Here is a 17,683-nt window from a genome sequence, read left to right as displayed (position 1 = left end):
CCTGCTAATGAGCCCAAGGCTGCTGCCAACCACCGAGGTGTTGAGCTCAATCCATCTTACACACCTAGTTATGTGGATGAGTCCATATATACTTCTACACCTAATGGACCTACTCACATTTGGCCCACTGTTTCAGACCAGTCCACTCGCTCACCACTTCACCAGATACCTATACAATCTCTTGATGCCTCTCCCACACCAAACAATACAGACAACCCATCACCACCACCTAATCGATACAAAAGTGTTAATAAACTTGTCTATGGATCCACTTACCACCTATTACCTCATGCCCTCACTACAAACATTACTTCCACACACACATTTGAACCACGAATTATACCAAAGCAGCCAAATACCCACAATGGAAATCTTTCATGGAAGATGAGTATGATGCTCTCATTCGCAATCACACTTGGTCTCTTATTCCCGCTACACAATCCATGAATCTTGTGGGTTGTAAGCGGGTGTTCAAAATTAAATGGAAAGCTAATGTTTCCATAGAACGACATAAGGCCCGACTTGTTGCTAAGGAATTCAATCAAAAAGAAGGATTGGATTATGAAAAAACCTTCAGTCTGGTAGTGAAGCCAACAACCATTCACACCATTTTGTCTTTGGCTTTGTCACATAATGGCCTCTCCAACAATTGGATGTTTGGAATGCCTTCTTGAATGGTTTTTTACAGGAGGAAGTATACATGAAGCAACCACCTGGGTTTGCAAATCCTCTTCACCCAAATCATGTTTGCAAACTTCATAAGGAGCTCTATGGTCTCAAACAAGCTCCCCTTGCCTGGTTCCAACGACTCACCTCTTATTTAATTAGGCAAAGTTCTTTCATAGCCATTCTAATGCTTCTTTATTTATCAAACACGCTCACCATCACTTTGTTTATATTTTAGTTTATGTTGATGATATTATTGTGACAGGATATTACGCTCAGAGTGTTGTTTTTTTCATTGACAACTTGTGCCCTGAGTTTAACAATCGACGAATGGGCAATCTGAGTTTTTTTCTTGGCATGGAGATTCATCGCACATCTGAGAATATTTACTTGTCTCAAACTAGATGTGCAGTTGACCTTTTAAAAAAATGCAACATGGAGTCATGTAAGCCCAGTCCCACTCCTTTAACTTTCGCCACTCATCTTTCGTCTTCAGATAGTGACCCACTTCCAGATGCCACAATTTATTGAAGTATGGTTAATGGTCTTCACTACCTTGTATTATCCCGGCCGGATATCGCATTTGCAGTCAACCAAGTGTGCCAATTTATGCATAATCCCCGCACCAATCATCTTCAAGCCATAAAATGTATTTATTGCTACATTAAAGGTATTATTGAGCATGGTCTTATAAGTCTAGTGAATATCTTCGTCGTGGCTATTTTGATGCCGACTGGGCCGAGTCAGTTGATCATCGTCGATCTATGACTAGAGCGTGTATTTTTCTTGGTCCCAATCTTCTCACATGGACCGCCAAGAAACAATCCACTGTTTCTTATTCTAGTATTGAAGCTGAATATAGGGCCATTGCCACCACAACTGCTGAACTTCATTGGTTTTGTTACTTATTTCATGAACTTATGATTCCACTTCACTCTTCTCCGTGTCTCTTTGTTGACAACATTTCTACTCTTCACATGACAACCAATCTCATTTTTCACGCTTGGACTCGCCATATTGAGATTGATTATCACTTTGTACGGGAACTACTAGCTCGTGGTGTTCTACACACTCGCTATATTTCCTCTCATAATCAGTTGCCTGATATCTTTATCAAGAATCTCTCTAGGGAACAATTTCATTCTCTTCATTCCAAGCTCAATCTCTACTTCGTGCCGTTTTGCTTGAGGGGGGATGAATAGAACACTAAAGGACAACCACTATCTAATCATGATTCTAGACATCATGACCAGGATTTTGGGAAGTCAATTACCCAGTTATCACGACATCATAGCTAATTACTCCTAATTGATTTGCTATTATTTACATGCCACTTATGGACCTTTATTTTAGCCTACCTATATAATGCAATATCAATGCACAAACCCTCATCGTGTCATTCTCATCTTTCTTGCCTATTACTTGTTACTTCTCTCTCTCTCTCTCTCACCTCAAACCTCTTTCTCTACAACCGCCACGTCAACATTGTTGGTGGACGAGCTGTTATTATTATTCTTACTGGTACTTGAAAAATAATTACCATCAATATTAATAATGTTGCTCAAATCATCCTCAAACATATTTTCAATATCAGCAAGAGTAAAAAAATCATAATTATTGCCTATGTCAGGATTTGGATCAATTACTGTAGACATGTAATTACTAGCAACATGATCTTGCTCCAAAGACTTCAACAAGTCTGGCATTCAATCCTCAATTTCAACAAAAATATCATCATTCGATATAACCCTCGTCTTTTTTCTCACTCGACTTGGATTTCCTTTTCTTTTTTATTAAAGACTTCAGTGGATACGACGTCTGCTTCATCGAATTTTTGGACCTTTCCTTGCTTTTTCTTTGTTCTTCTGACCTCTTCATCATTTTGAGAGATTTCTTTTATTTCTAATAAAACAATGTAGGACACACAACCAGCACAAAAACCCTAGCTAGTCTAAAAAGATCCTCGAAAAGCTTTGCAAAGAACACATAGTTGGTCCAGGCAGTGTAGTAATATATATGAAAAGTCTTTCTTAATGAGACATGGATATAACAGTGTTTTAAAAAAAAATAAATAAACAAAAGATGATATCGGTGTTATTACAGAAAAATAAAAATCTCTTACAATTGGATCAATACATACTTGTGTCTGTGAGGAGATCAATTGTTTATTTGGTCATGCTGAGAAACATACTAGTTGAGTTGTACTTCAAAGCCCACGAAGCAGTGTAAAGACCCTAAGTCTTTAATGGCTAATTGGGTTTTGAGTTGAGAACTAGATGTTGACAAGATGTGGAGGAGTTGTTAATGTTAACAAGGTCCTCAATGTAGATAATATGGAATGTAACAGAGGTGTCAATCTTAATAAATATAAATTTATAAGATGTAGATGTGTGAAAAACCCAAGTATAGGAGATGATTTTATTATTCCGAAGTAGTAGTGCTTTTGAGAATCTGTGAAGATTAGCCATGTACATTGTTTCTTGAAGATGACCATGGAGAAATGCATTTGAGATATCTAGTTGGGAAATTACTCCAATTGTTATGAACTGCGAGAGATAAAAGGATTTCAAATAGGTGATGGGCTTTGCAACTAGAGTAAAGGTTTCACTGTAATCAATGGTTTCTAGCTGATTGAATCATTTTTCCACAAGCCGAGCCTTCTAGCATTCAATTATGCCATCAACATGATGTTTGATAAGGAAGACCCATTTACATCTAATTAATTTTTGTGTTGGATAAGGAGGTACCAATGTACAAGTCTAAGTTTTTATGAAGGGTGGTGCTTTCCACATTCATGACATATATCTAGTGCAGATCTTTCAAAGCTTGTGTATAGGTGGATGGTATTGAATGGGGCTGAGAAGATGCTATTAGGCTTTACAGTGCTAGACTGTGTTGGTATGTGTGGGAGGTGGTGGTTATGATGAGGATTATTTAGATGTTGGATGTCGTGGAATTGTGGTTGAAGTATTGGATGTATACGATGATGTTGGTATGGGGGAGTGAGGAATATTGATTAGCGGTGTTGGAGAGTTAGGGTGTATGATCGGAGTTGTGGGTGGTGGTAATGATAGAAAGGCGTAGGTGGGTAAGTATGGTGATGAGGATGGTGAAGAAGGAGATGGGACTAGAGTTTTAAATGGTAAGTTAGATTCATCGAACACCACATGTCAGGAGATATATATACATGGCTTGAAGAAGGATAAAGGCATCCGTAGCCTTTTTGGTTGATGCTATAACCAATAAATAAATGCATAATTTGCTTATGAACTCAACCTTGTGGCTAGAGTAAGGATGGAGCCATTGAAAATAGGCACACCCATATGCTTTGAGGAAGGTGTAGCAAGGTATACAATGAAACAACTTATGTAAAAGACTGATGTCATGCAAGGAAGAGGACGGTAAACGATTTATTAGATATAGACATGTTTGAGAAACTTCTATCCAATATTTGATAGGCAATGAAGATTACACAATAATGTGGGAGTGTTTCGTTCAGATATGCTATTTTGTTTATGTGTGAAAGGGCATGAGAGCTATTGTGTAATGCCATTTGTGGCTAGAAATTGGTGGAAGTAAGTACTAGTGTTGTGATAACGTTTTGTAGGAACCGAGTGCGTCACACACGCCAACGGTAAAAAATTGAAATCACCAACCTGGCGTAAGCTCTGCTTTCCTCCAAAGGATAGAAGCCACATGGCGCTTCTTAGGGTGTTCGATCCATTCTTTCTACTCCAATCCAACGGCTATCAATATTTATGTAAAAAAAAAAAAATTGGAAAAAAATACCAAATTTTTTTGAATTTTTTTTATATAAATACCTACCAATATATTGACTTTCCACACCAAATCTTCATACAAATTCTTCTCCTTCCAATATTATTCACTTTCCACTCCAAATTTTCTACTACTAAATTTCATTTGTGTATAAATACAAATGGCCTCTTCCATCGAAGTTGGAGAGTCGTGGACAACCATAGAAGATGTTTTCTTGTGTGAGTGTTGCGTCCAAGTTGGTCATTGCTCGATCAGGGGCAATGAGATGAAATTCTCTCATACGTGAAGAAAAATTCATGCCGAATTTTGTGATCGGGTTCGACTCATCTAGAAATGGCCTTGGCTAGTAGGTGAAAAAATTTGAATAAAGAGTTAGGGAAATTGAGATATGTGTTAACAAAAGCAAGGGGCAACATTTGAAGCAGTAAAAATCTTGGCAACAAGGTAAATTTTTTGTAATTGTTGCTGTATTAAATTTAATGTCATATTGTTTGATATTTTCTTGTATTTCCAGTTTGCTTTTTTATTATATATTATGCAAGCACAAATGTGGTTCGGTGCCACTGGCCAAGGCAAAAAATCTTTCAACAATCACAAATGTTGGGAGGTTGTGAAGAATTGTTCGAGATTCAAAATTATTCCCACAAGTCCAACCATTGTGTTAAATGAGACGCCGATCCACGATTCATCATCATCGAATTTTCCATTGGACTCCTCGATAATCAAGGCTCACCAATCCAAAGAAAGTGTAGGCCTATTGGGAGAAAGGTGGCAAAGGCCAAGAGAGGGAGCACTTCGAATAATGATTGTGCAAAAATTTTGGAGCAAATTTCTATCACTGGCACATTGAGAATTGAGAGAGACATGAAAAGAGATGTGGCTGACAAGGCAAGAGATGAAGCATTAGCAAGAGAAAGGGAGTATGCACACAAACAAGGCATAGACATGAAAGATCGGGAAACCATGGTCATGGATACGAGCCATATGTCCCCTGAAACAAAGTCATTTTGGAAGTAAGAACGAGGGGATGTTATGAGAAGAAAGTTTTTCCGTGACGATGCAACACGAATTGGTTAAATGATGAAAACCATTAAATTGTATTGATAAAGTTGCTAGTTCTTAATTAGTTGTATTGCTTGTCTTTTATTGAATTAGTTGTATTACTTGTCTTTTATTGAATAAAGAAAGCATTCAATAATATAGATATTTATTTAAAACATTTCATATATCAAAACAAAGCATAATTCAATACAAAACACAAAGAAAGCATCATTCAAAACAAAACACAAACAAAACATAATGCAAAACTAAGCATTAAACTTGACTTCATTGATAGTGATTGTTTCTCGACGCCCATAAGTGCTCCATCAAGTCAACATGACGTATTTCGTGAACAGAAGAAGATTGCATTTCCGTATAACGGTCAATCATACGATTGTTGTAACGACCGTCCCTAATCAAGGGTTTGTGTTCCAATGGTTGTCCATTTGCTCCCATGAGCCATTTATCAATTCTTGTCTATGCCGTGCTTATAGGATCGGGTTCAAACATCTCTGGTTGATCATAATCATACTCATCCTCCACAATCATATTATTGAGGATGATGCACGTCATCATAATGCTCCGAAGTACCTCTTCATCAAACATACTAACAGCACCCTGAATGATTGCCCACTGAGCTTGGAGGATACCAAAACACCTTTCCACATCTTTCCTATAACCCTCTTGATAGCAGCAAAGTATTTTTCCTTCTTTGATTGGGGATGCATAATTGTTTTGACAAATGTCGTCCACTTTGGGTAAATTTCCTCTGCTAGGTAGTGCCTACCCGAATAGATGGTGTTGTTGTTTTCATACATTATCTGAAGGGATTGACCTCTCAACACATTGTTGAACACTGAGGATTGACCTAGCACATTAAGGTCGTTTTGAGATCCCTCAACTCAAAAAAGGCATGCCAAACCCAAGTATCAAATGATACAACGACTTCCAAAATGATACTTTTTTTGCCCTTCCTATTACAATCTCCTTGCTAGGCAATTGGTCAATTCTTCCACTGCCAGTGCATGCAGTCGATGCTTTCAATCATGCTTAGGAAACCTCGAGCCTCGGCTTTTTGTAAAAGCCTTTGGAGGTCCCTAGGCGTAGGTTTACGGAGTTAATCCCTCATGTAGATAGTTTCAATTGCATCACAGAATCTGACTAAGCTATCTAGGATAGTGGATTTCCCCATCTTAGCAATCTCATCCACCTGGTGTGCACATGCGCCAAATGCTAGCATCCTTAAAGAAACTGTAAGTTTTTGCTCTGGAAGAAGACCCAAAACCCCAGTAGCATTGTACTTCTGAACGAAGTATGCATCGTAATTGCAAACATCATGCATAATTTTATTGAACAAATAGGGCTGCATTCTATATCGCTCTCGAAAATCAAAACTAGAGTACAACAAATTTGGGATAAAGTAATATTCCAAGAGATTCTTATGTCGAGAATGCCTGCGTCTGTCCACATTCGGGCCATGGCATGGTTGTGAACCACGGTGGTGTTGGCTTGATTGATCGAGCGTACCCACTGTCATGGCAACTTGAACATCATCTACTTCCCACTCCCTTTCTTCTTCAGCATGTTTGCGCATTCTTTCTTCATTTTCTTGCTCGGCCTTCTCCAACAACATTCTCGTGTAAGACATTGGAAGTATAATGTGTTTTGTAAAATCTAGCGATTAAGGATATAGAGGATATGGATGATTGTTGTAAGTTGAGGGTGTGGTTTTATAGAGGGATTTAGAAGATAGAGATGACATGTGGCACAATTGTAGCACTGAAAGTCTTATTCGAAATCTGAGATGTGAATTTTATAATAAATATGGACACGTGGCAACCGAAAATCTTATCTGAAATACAAATATGAGATGTGAATTTTATAATAAATATTAACACGTGTCAACCAAAAATCTTATTCGAAAATCTTATCCAAATTAATCGTTTAAGTATAAAAAAAAATTAATCGTTTAAAGAGAATAGTAATTGCCCTTTGCCATGATAATGAGTGCCTTTTTCAAGGGCTGACACTACAACCCTTGCCTCTCCTTTCCTTTTGCCATGACAAATTTGTGAAAATGTTCTAATAGTTGGACTCTTGGAATTGAGTTTGGGTAATGTAAAATAATATTTCCACCAGTTTGGTTTTCTCAATTTTTTGATGTCTAAAATTGGAACCAAACCGATCTGAATCAGTCTGATTGGTTCTTGATCTTAGGTTGACTTTTTTTTTACTCAGTTAAGCTCAGTTCACCGATGCAAATACCTATACCTAATTCTTACTTCATGAAACATGTTTTAATAATATATTATTTAATTTTAAGAATTTTTTTAAATTAATCTATTAATTATTAATGTGAGAAAATAATTAAAATTCTGAAAAGATAATTTTTATCAAATATTGTATTGTGTTTATGTTGGTTTTAAAAATCGATTTTTTAACTAAAAATTTGTATAAAAAATATTTTATTTAAAATAAGGGCATTTTAGTAATTAAATTGGTTTCAATTTTGATTGAGGGAAATTTAGCAAACAACTTATAAGAATCCACATCCTTCCCACTCATTCCAAATAGTTTAGTAAACAACTTTGACCCCAAAAAAAAACAAAATTGCTATTATAAATATGAGTAATGCTATTTAGACACACAACATTTACCAACTTAGCTGACCACCTTATGTGGCAGCTGATGTGTTATGCCATGTCAATTAATGAATGTTGCCATATGTATTCTATTTTTTATTTATTCTCTTTTCAATAATCTTTATAAATAAATAAAAACTGAAAAAACAAATTAAAAAACCCTAACGTCCCTAGTAAGTGGCCGCACATCTGTTCTCAACTCTTCCTCACGTCTCCACATCACTCCCTTCCTTTATTGTTGTTGCAATGTGATAGGAGTATCACTAGAATGTGGTTGTGATAGGAGTATCGTGTCTCCACAGCACTCCCTTCCTAATCTACGCAGATCCTAGATATTACCCTAGGTATATATATATATATATATATATATATACACATTATTGTGGTAATTCTTCCAAGGTCAGTCTCTTTGTCTCAACAATGCGGTTGTTAATCCTTCCAAGGTCAGTCGCTTTGTCTCAGCCATACAATACTAAATAAGTAGGATGTAGAAAACCATGTTGCGTGAGGGATTGCTTATTTAAACAACCAACGTTGTTCTTGTCTATCATAATTGTTCTTGTATAAGTGCTCTTAAATTACATACACATGCATATATACAATCTCAAATTTATTGGTATTATACTGCATATGTATTACAGGAAAGTTTATATTAATATTTGGAATTATTTAGGATGGAGGAATCTTCAAGAAGCCATTCAAATTTGGAGATAAGTGAAGAAAATGATGAGGTTGAGATTGGTGAGACTAGACTGGAGAATACAATGAATCTAGAAGAAACAACACAAGAACCTAAGGTAAATATGATTTTTTTAAACAGCTGATGTGGTGCTTAATTATTATAAATAAATAAAAATGCAAATCGAGTAGGTTTCTCAATGAAGAAGAGATCATCGAAGAAATGAGATTGTGGGGAGTTGAAATATGTGACTTTATCATGTTCTCGATCAAGGATCCCACAAAGTACTGCAAGCAATGTCCCAAAGCCAAATCCAAGCATAAAATGCAATTGCAAGGCTCAACTTAGGGTAAGTATATGCTTGGATGGAAGGTGGAAAGTGAACTTGGGTCAAACTTGATCATAATCATGGATTGAATAAGACAATGCTCGATATTTTCGAATGAATCGTGCAATAAGTTCATATATGAAAAGGAAGATTGAAATGAATGATAGAGCTGGAATAAAAGTAAATAAGAATTATAATTCAATGGTAGTTGAAGCTAGAGGGCTTGAGAATGTGCCATTCATGGAAAAGGATTGCAGAAATTACATTAACAAAGTTAGAAGATTACAGCTTAGGGAAGGAGTTGCAACTGCAATTCAAAAGTATTTCTTTAAGATGCAAGCTCAAAATGCAAATTTCTTTTATGCAATTGATCTAGATGAAAGTGATCGGTTACTGAATATGTTTTGGGCAGATTCCAGGAGTAGGGCAACATATGAGGAATTTGGTGATGCCATTACATTTGACACGACCTACTTGACGAATAAGTATGACATGCCATTTGCTTCATTTGTAGGTCTCAATCATCATGGGCATTCAATTTTGCTTGGATATGTACTAATTTCAAGTAAAGATATTGAGACATTTGTTTGGCTATTTAAAGTGTGGCTGGCATGCATGTCTGGGCATGCTCTATGTGGGATAATTACCAATCAAGACAGGGCCATGAAAAATGCTATTGAGATTGTCTTTCCTAACACTAGGCATCGTTGGTGCTTATGGCATATAATGAAGAAGCTTCATCAAAAACTTAAGAGTTACAAACACTATGAATATATTAAATTTGCCTTGGAGAACATCGTGTATGATTCATTGATCAATATTGAGTTTGAAGATCGTTGGAAAGAGATAATTGAGAAGTATGAGTTACATAATAATGATTGATTACGAGTCTTATATGATGAAAGACGTCGTTAGGTGCCAAGCTTTGTGAAAGGAAGTTTTTGGACGAGCATGTCTACCACACAACGAAGTGAGAGTATAAATGCTTTTTTTTTTTTTTGTCAAAATGGTTTTTTTTTTTTTTTGTATACTCAGTTAAGCTCAGTTCACCGATGCAAATACCTATACCTAATTCTTACTTCATTGAAACATGTTTTAATAATATATTATTTAATTTTAAGAAAAAATAATATTTTTATATGTGAGAAAATAATAAAAATTCTGAAAAGATAATGTTTATAAAATATTGTATTGTGTTTATGTTGGTTTAAAAAATCTATTTTTTAAAACTAAAATTTTGTATGTAAAATATTTTATTTAAAATAAGGGCATTTTAGTAATTAAATTGGTTTTAATTTTGATTAAGGGAAATTTAGCAAACAACTTATCCTTCCCGCTCGTTTCAAATAGTTTAATAAACAATTTTGACGAAAAAAAAAAAAAAGCTATTATAAATATATAAAAAAGCCTGTTGTCCAAAAAAATATTAACATTAATGCTTTTGCCACATCATGTAGCTGACGGGGTTAGAAGTGTAATATTCAAGGATTTCTTCCTTTCTCATCCCGCTAAGCCCTCCCTCCCTCCTTTCTCTCCGCTCAGCCGCCGTCACTCACTCTGTTCTCTCTCTTTCGGTCTCTGTCTGTCTCTTCTCTCTCCCTCTCTATCTATCTCTTTGCGTGCGCACGGTTACACTTGCGAAGCAAAATGATAAAGCGGCGATTCTACAAACTAGAACATGGCGACAGAGATGGTCCCTCGAATTCCTCTTCATCCTCCTCGGATTCTGAAATAGAACCAGAAGCCATAGAGGACTCAGATGATGATGATGTAGTTGAAGAACTCGAGGAGGATGCTCAGGCTTGCTCTACCTCCTCTGGTTTTTTCATCCTTTCCTGATGTTATAATTTGTTTAAATTTATATGATTTTATTTATTTGTTTATGTGGGTATTGGTTAATATTGCTGAATTGAGTTTTTCTGTTCTTTTCTTGGCTTCCAGGATATCAAAGTGAGGATAGCTCAGCAAATGAAGTTCCTGATGACTCGTCAGGTAGGGATTGTTTGATTGTATCAGTGAATTTTGATTTGTTTGCATTTCTATACAGCTACCAATTTTCCTTTTTCATTGTGTTTCTGATCCTCTTATTTAAGTTAGAGACTTTTGTATCTTTCCTAATTACCTCATTTTTGGTCTTCCTCCTCCGGGGAAAAATAGAAAGAAAATAAAAAGAAAACAATATTTAAAAAAGGTGGAGAAAAGACAGGTCTTTATGTACTCCTGCATTGATATGTTGTTGAACATGAAAATTATGCAACCCGTGGTTAAGATCGGCATAAAGTTGATATGGAAAAATGGGTTCCAATCACATAGCAGGCAACTTGTTATGCCTTTTTGCGTTGCTTTAAAGATTGGTGGAGACAACATATGTCGGGCACTCTAGTACTTTCAAGAGCTTCTTCACAAGTTAGAGGGGGTGATTGCATAGAGCAGTCCACTCTCTTCTTTATTATCTCATAAATGATCTCTTACAGAGAAATTTTTTTTTCCCCATAATTAGTTATCTTTTACCTCCTCATAATTTGATATAGTACTTTCACGGTTGTGATAATGGTCATGAGTGAGAGCTAGGATCCAAATGGAGATTTATCAGATGTGGCTCACCAAGTTTGATGTTCTGCTAGTCTTGTCATTGTGATACTAAGCACACACATCATTTGCAGTTCTTGAAATCATGGAAGCTTTTCTGCTTTAGTTGATATAAGGTTATAGTTGGGCGATATAGTTATTTATACCATTCATAGCACAATGGTATATGATCACTCTCTGGAGGTTAAAAAGTGGAGGCCTTATTCGAAGTTGCTACATTTACCTCAGATCATTTGTGGAATTATGGAATCATGCAAGATACTGTTATCCGTGCAAATTAGACAAGGAAATTTTCGTTCATAAAATAATTATATTCACCTTGATTTTATTGTTGAGTGCATTTTATATCTTAATGTTTGAAAAGATGCATACTCCTATGCTTCTGGAGGACTGCATTTCCTGGATATATGACATCATTTTTCATATCAGATCTGCCAATCAATGAAGATGATGCTACAACCGGAAATGAAAGACAAGTTCCTTTGGCCGATCAGTTGTTTGGTAAAAGTGGTTCAGAAATACTAGAGGAACAATCTAACATCGTGGCCAACGAGGAATCTTTACCAGTTGATTTCCCAGACTGCGTTGTCAAATGCAAATCAGCTTTTAAATGCAGGATATGCCCTAGAGTTGTCTGTTTAAATGAGGAGACTTTAAGGGCTCATTTGAAATCCAAGGTAAGATGCGTGGCATAATTATCTTTCTCTAGGAATCAAATCATCATCTGCTGTTTGTAACTTCAATTGTTTGTCATCAAGATACAACTCCTTGCCACTTTAAAAAAGAAAACGAAAGAAAGTAAAATACTTGGATTGGATTGGATTGGATTGAATTGTTTATTTTCTTGTTTTATAGTTATGAAAATATGATGATACTGTCAGCCCGAAAAAAGAAGAAGTTTATAATACTCCTTTTTCTTCCTTTCAACTATTTTGAATTTGAGATTATTTCTGATATTTAAGCTGGTAATGCAAAATGACAAGGAAATACATGTGATGTGACAAGTAGACTTGGAATAGGATAGAGAAAGTGGTGACCAACTACTGGTTTATTATGTACTAAAAGAATATTAAAATATTGAAAGAGAAGTTCTACAAAACTATTAACAGGTCATCTACTCTTTATGGCACAGAATGTTGGGCATTAAAGTAAAAGCAAGAGCAACACATCCATTTAGTGGGAAGGGAAAGTGAAAATGGATGATAGGAGTGAGTAGAAAGGTACAGTTAAAATAACTCTATGAGAAAAGTATTGAGATTTCACTCTATGATGGACCCCAATTTGGAATTTTTAAGTGTAGACTTTGTTTTTGACCTGCATGTAATGGGGGCTCATCTCCAAATCTTAGGGAACACATGCAGAAGTATAGAATCTGTAGGTATGCTTAGCAATTTTTGATATCTCATACAAAGTGATATGCAATCAATCCCACAAGATGTGGGGGTTCTCGAAGGGTTCCAAACTATTAGGGGTTTATGTAAGCAACAGATTTATACAGCTTTATTATTGTGTGCTAGCTGCCATTTAATTGAGGAAGTGCCAGTATTTTGATGTGGTCTTATCAAGACCATTCACTATTATTAATGACTAATGATATTGTTGGCATTATTGTAGAGACATGCTCGGTCTGTGAAATTATTGGACGAAGGTAGGTTGAAGACCATGCTGAACACTGATGGGAAAATTGAAGAAGAGGAGACCCCTGCTTTATATGCTAGAATTTTAGCTAATTCGCAGGTTGGTCTTTCTTATATTGCTAAAATAAACCAGCAGATTCATTATCACTTGTGCATGCAAGAAACTAACCCATCTCTGCTACTTTATTCCAGGGTATGCCGAGAAAGAAAAGTAAAAGAGAAGAGAAGAAGGTGTCAAGAAAGAAGGTAAAAAACACCATGCCACAATGCTTGAATGAATTTAGGCTCTAAATTTATAAAAAGTCTGTTAACACACATCTTCCATTGTTCAGAGAATGAGATATGGTGCTAAGAAATCCAAAGAGAACCCAGCCAAGAGAAGTCGTAAATGAAGTACTGAGAATGTTACATTTGTTTGCTGTCCTGCAAGAGAAGACAACTGTGAGAAAGCAAATGCGGATTTTGCTGGTTTGTACCGAAATACTGCGGCCCCTTTGAAGATTTTCATCACTTTTGAGTGATGTAGCTAAACAGTCATTTCATAATTAATTACTTTACTCTGTTGTTTTGTTGTTGCGAAATTTTGGGTTTAGTATGAAATTTTTTCCTTGCGAAGTTTTGGTATCCAGTTCCAGAGGTTTTTGTTATCAGGAAAGGAAGGCAATCAGGTTTTGCATTCCTGAAGTTGTTTATTTAGGCTACGCAGAATTTATAATAGAATGCGTTTGGATACAAGAAGTTATGATAGGGTCAGTCTTCCATATCGCACACGAGCGGTTTCTATCCGTTATCTCTGAGACCCACAATTGACCAATAGTCAGATATTAGCCATGCGGGCGCATGACTTAGCAAATTCCGGATAATATATGGCATTGTCGTTGTGTGGATCAGTCAACTTTGTTACACGCATGTTTGTTTTGGTGAATAGATGTGCAATAAGCGTACCAAGTACGAAAACGTAACCAAATTCGACCCATCACACCGGCCATTCCCTGAAACTCACAAGCTTTAGATTAACTGTAACAACAGTCACAACTAAAGTCATGCACTTGTTGAGAGACATTTTCTTGAATCAGTGAATCCACAAGCTAAAATGTAGGCTTGGTTCTTCAGTTACATCCTTAACCGGTTTTGGGGTTGTTTAAATCTACCATTATTTTTGTTAATCTATCTTATAAGCGTATCCAACTTCATATAATCCAGTAAAAGTGCCTAGAAGTTGCAGAGGTAAACGTCGTCGTTTGTCTTGCGATTTTACTTTACTCTGGCATTCTGTTGCCGATGCCATAACTCAAACATTACATGCTACATCTTAATATCTTAATAGAGCTGAGTTCAGACCCCAAAGAAAAAAAAAAGAGGCAGAAAAGATCCAAACCGTTGCATTTTAGTAACCTAGTTTTTCTTTTCCAGGTCAGCACCATAAGCTCCAGCCTACTTGATTAAGCAAACATAAACTAAAGAAAAAACTGAAAAAGTGATGAAGTCCAAAAAGTTACAATCATTCACATGATGTCAAGCTAATAAAGTGAAAATCTGTTCTATTACTACAAATTTGAGAATTCCAGTCAGCACAGAAAGTATAAAAGTAGAAATGAAACAGATTTCCAGCCACCAAAAGTCAGAATGGCTTCCTGAACCAATATTTGCCACAGCTCCAGGGCAGAAGTTGTAAACTTCAAACCCCTTCCTTGGTAGGGTCAAGCCTTGGTATCATTCTCTTAATTTTTCGGCAAAGACACAGTGAAATAGTATGCATAATGTATCCCTTGAAAGAGAATACTGGAAGTCCAAAAGGAATAAGAAGCCTGTGAGTTCAATACTTAAGGTCATTGCTCCTCTGAAGGGTTTACAGGTGCAACAAGCAAATCTCCGCTTCCATCTGCCTCGTTAGGCTGATCAGGTGGCGGTTGTTCTCCATTCTCAGTATTCTCTGGGTGGAAATTGATGGGGAACTTTGTGACCCTGGGTTTATCAGACAAAATGTTTCTTTGAACCCTATCAATTAAGACCTTCGGAGGAGGTTCTTCTCGCAGCTGTTCATCATCATAATCATTGTTAACATAGTAGCCCACTCGGATAAATTCCTGACCAAGATAAGAGCAGGTCAACAAAAGCACTGTCACACCAATAATGTCTTCATCACGAATCTTGGATGGGTCAGGAGGATCTGCCTGCAAAATGTTCAAAAAAACTTAGCGTTGATTCATATTCAAATGCACCATGTGGATCAGGTATAAAGAAACGGTACAAGGATTCAGTGGAAGCTTGCCTGTAGTACAAAACGATAGTTTCCAACATTGACAGGCCCAACAAGTACACTCTCCAATAGTTGGTCATAAGTCTCATCCTCAGCAGATCCCACATAGATGAGCTTCCATTCCAAATCTGTATTGGGATGAGAAACTGATTAATTACTTCTAACAATTAATGTTAGTCCCACACAGAACTAGCAAAAGTATTTGAAACTTGGTTCCACTTGTGCAATCTCACTTAAGAGAAATTCAGCTCCCAATTCTATTCTGATATCATACAAACAATCACCACCACCCATGAGGGGATGACTCAACAACCTGGAACCCAAATTACCCTAAAAGTCCTCACATTTAATTTAGACTCTTTAAATGGTTTAATTAAATAGGATATTACTAGTATGAAGTCCAAAACATTTTAAAGGAATGGTAAGAATATCTCCATGATTATTTACTTATCTGTTTTCCTCAAAATGAGTCAATGTCCTCGCCAGAAATGAGTCCATGTTTTTCAAGTTGGTGCTACTTATGGGTTAAAACAAAATCTGCCAATCAAACTTTCAAATTAGGAAGTTCTAAATCTTCTCTCTCTCTCTCTTTTTTTTTTTTTTAAACTGCATAGTGCTACATTCTCACTCTTTGACAGAGCCTTTTTTGTTTTCTCCTAAGGGTGCTATATAGACCTCGGCATTACTAAGGCCAATGATCACTCACTAACCGGAGCACCTCATCCAGGTGTCATAATTACAGCTCGTGGATGTAAAATGCCAGGTTACATTCCATCACCAGCTGAAGTACCTCAATTTAACATCCAATGAAGCCACTTTATCTCATGCAGCAGAGGCAACTATATATATACATCTATTATTTCTAATTAAATTTATTTCTGTCCCAAAATCCATTATATACATCACATTCTTGAAATGCAGACGCATTACATTTTATTAGCTAAGCTGATAAATCAAACAATGACAATGATAGAAAAGATGTCATCAATCTTTTTTTTTTCTTATAGATAAGTCAGAAAAATAACTACCTAATTACAAATGCAGAAACATTACAAAACACAGTTGATTTCCTTCAGCATCACAGCATCTCCACAACATTCTCTTATTTCAATTTTTCTTATTTATATCAAGAATCCAAGGGGCAACACCTTCAAACACACCACCAAATGTCCCTTTTTGCAAGTTCCAACTACATTCTGAAAAAATAAAGGTGACACTCAACAACCATCCATGGGTTTCCATTCAGAAACCCCAACAACAAACACAATCAACTAGTGTATGTTCTCAGTGTCTCCCATCAACAAAACAGAATATCCTGAGCTATCGTATATGAGCTCCTGGACACCATTTCCTTGCAAGGCAAGGAAATCCGGGTTTTGCAAGGACAAGCTATACCCATAGGCCATTACATCAAACACTTGCATTTCCCTATCTTATAATATTCTCGTGAACCAAACAGAGAAAACCCTAATTGAAATTCACACAGTCCCAAAACAAAAACAAGAACAAGAGAAAGACTGAAAAAAGGAAAAAAAGCAGAAGAGTGAATTGGTACCGTCTTTGAGAGGGGTCAAGCACTCGTAAGAAATCTCGAACTGGAAAGGTGCGAGAAACAAAGCCGGATTGTCAAGCACAGTGACGTTGGTGATGTTCACCGCGCTCATTGTAACGAAGTCCCGGAGAAGAAAAACACAGTGGGTTTGTTCGCATAGGAGGATTTCGTGAACGGACCGGTTGAAACCCTAGGTTCCAGCACCTTCATCGAAATGAAGCAAATCCCAAGAATCACAAACTGTTTTTTCTTTCTCTTTCCTTTTCTGATTTTAGGGCTTTTGCGAGATTTTGATTGTTGGGTTTGGGGAAATTGATTTGTTTTCCTTTTAAAGAGCAAAAGAAAAATCGAAACAAAATGGTTACCGGACGGGTATGGGCGATAGCCGGTTTCGATTTGGCGGGAGTTTTTCGGGTGATTGGGTAAGACACTGTCATTTACCGGTGGGGGTAACTTGGGGCGGGAAGAGGCATATTTTAGAGCCAAAAGAAGAAGAAAATGGATGTACTGCA

At 36.5% G+C, this 17,683-nt stretch overlaps 2 protein-coding genes and 1 pseudogene across 3 annotated transcripts; 2 read left to right on the top strand and 1 right to left on the bottom strand.

Annotated features, from left to right (window-relative positions):
• The first annotated feature begins 9,334 nt into the window (after positions 1-9,334).
• Positions 9,335-10,483, top strand: LOC148917593 (protein FAR1-RELATED SEQUENCE 5 pseudogene; annotated as a pseudogene).
• Positions 10,484-10,565: 82 nt separating this feature from the next.
• On the top strand, positions 10,566-13,983 carry LOC103328655 (stress response protein). 2 transcript variants are annotated; one of them, XM_008231062.3, is made up of 6 exons: positions 10,566-10,952; positions 11,075-11,125; positions 12,152-12,399; positions 13,337-13,459; positions 13,552-13,605; positions 13,692-13,983. In XM_008231062.3, the coding sequence occupies exons 1-6, from the start codon at positions 10,781-10,783 to the stop codon at positions 13,749-13,751; spliced, it is 708 nt and encodes a 235-aa protein (XP_008229284.2). In that variant the 5' UTR covers positions 10,566-10,780; the 3' UTR covers positions 13,752-13,983. The 2 variants fall into 2 exon arrangements, with proteins under 2 accessions (XP_008229284.2, XP_088906259.1); XM_089050133.1 differs by lacking the exon at positions 13,337-13,459.
• An 834-nt stretch (positions 13,984-14,817) lies between these two features.
• On the bottom strand, positions 14,818-17,620 carry LOC103328656 (histone chaperone ASF1B). Its single transcript, XM_008231064.3, has 3 exons — positions 17,175-17,620; positions 15,632-15,747; positions 14,818-15,533 (listed from the first exon to the last, which is right to left on the bottom strand). Exons 1-3 carry the CDS (start codon positions 17,281-17,283, stop codon positions 15,189-15,191), a joined length of 570 nt encoding a protein of 189 aa, XP_008229286.1. The 5' UTR covers positions 17,284-17,620; the 3' UTR covers positions 14,818-15,188.
• Between the last annotated feature and the right edge of the window lie 63 nt (positions 17,621-17,683).

The sequence above is a fragment of the Prunus mume genome, linkage group LG4 (assembly GCF_029339155.1).
Source record: "Prunus mume cultivar Tortuosa linkage group LG4, ASM2933915v1, whole genome shotgun sequence".
NCBI lineage: Eukaryota > Viridiplantae > Streptophyta > Magnoliopsida > Rosales > Rosaceae > Prunus > Prunus mume.
The sequence above is the reverse complement of the archived record's forward strand: the minus strand, read 5'-3'. Positions and strand labels throughout refer to the sequence as shown.

Coding starts and splice junctions, on each gene's coding strand:
- LOC103328655 (XM_008231062.3), top strand. CDS start 10,781: ATGATAAAGCGGCGATTCTACAAACTAGAACATGGCGACAGAGATGGT. Junction 11,126..12,151: donor AGTTCCTGATGACTCGTCAG/GTAGGGATTGTT, acceptor TTTTCATATCAG/ATCTGCCAATCAATGAAGAT. Junction 13,606..13,691: donor AGAAGGTGTCAAGAAAGAAG/GTAAAAAACACC, acceptor TCCATTGTTCAG/AGAATGAGATATGGTGCTAA.
- LOC103328656 (XM_008231064.3), bottom strand. CDS start 17,283: ATGAGCGCGGTGAACATCACCAACGTCACTGTGCTTGACAATCCGGCT. Junction 15,748..17,174: donor CTTGACCCCTCTCAAAGACG/GTACCAATTCAC, acceptor ATCCCAATACAG/ATTTGGAATGGAAGCTCATC. Junction 15,534..15,631: donor ACTATCGTTTTGTACTACAG/GCAAGCTTCCAC, acceptor AACATTTTGCAG/GCAGATCCTCCTGACCCATC.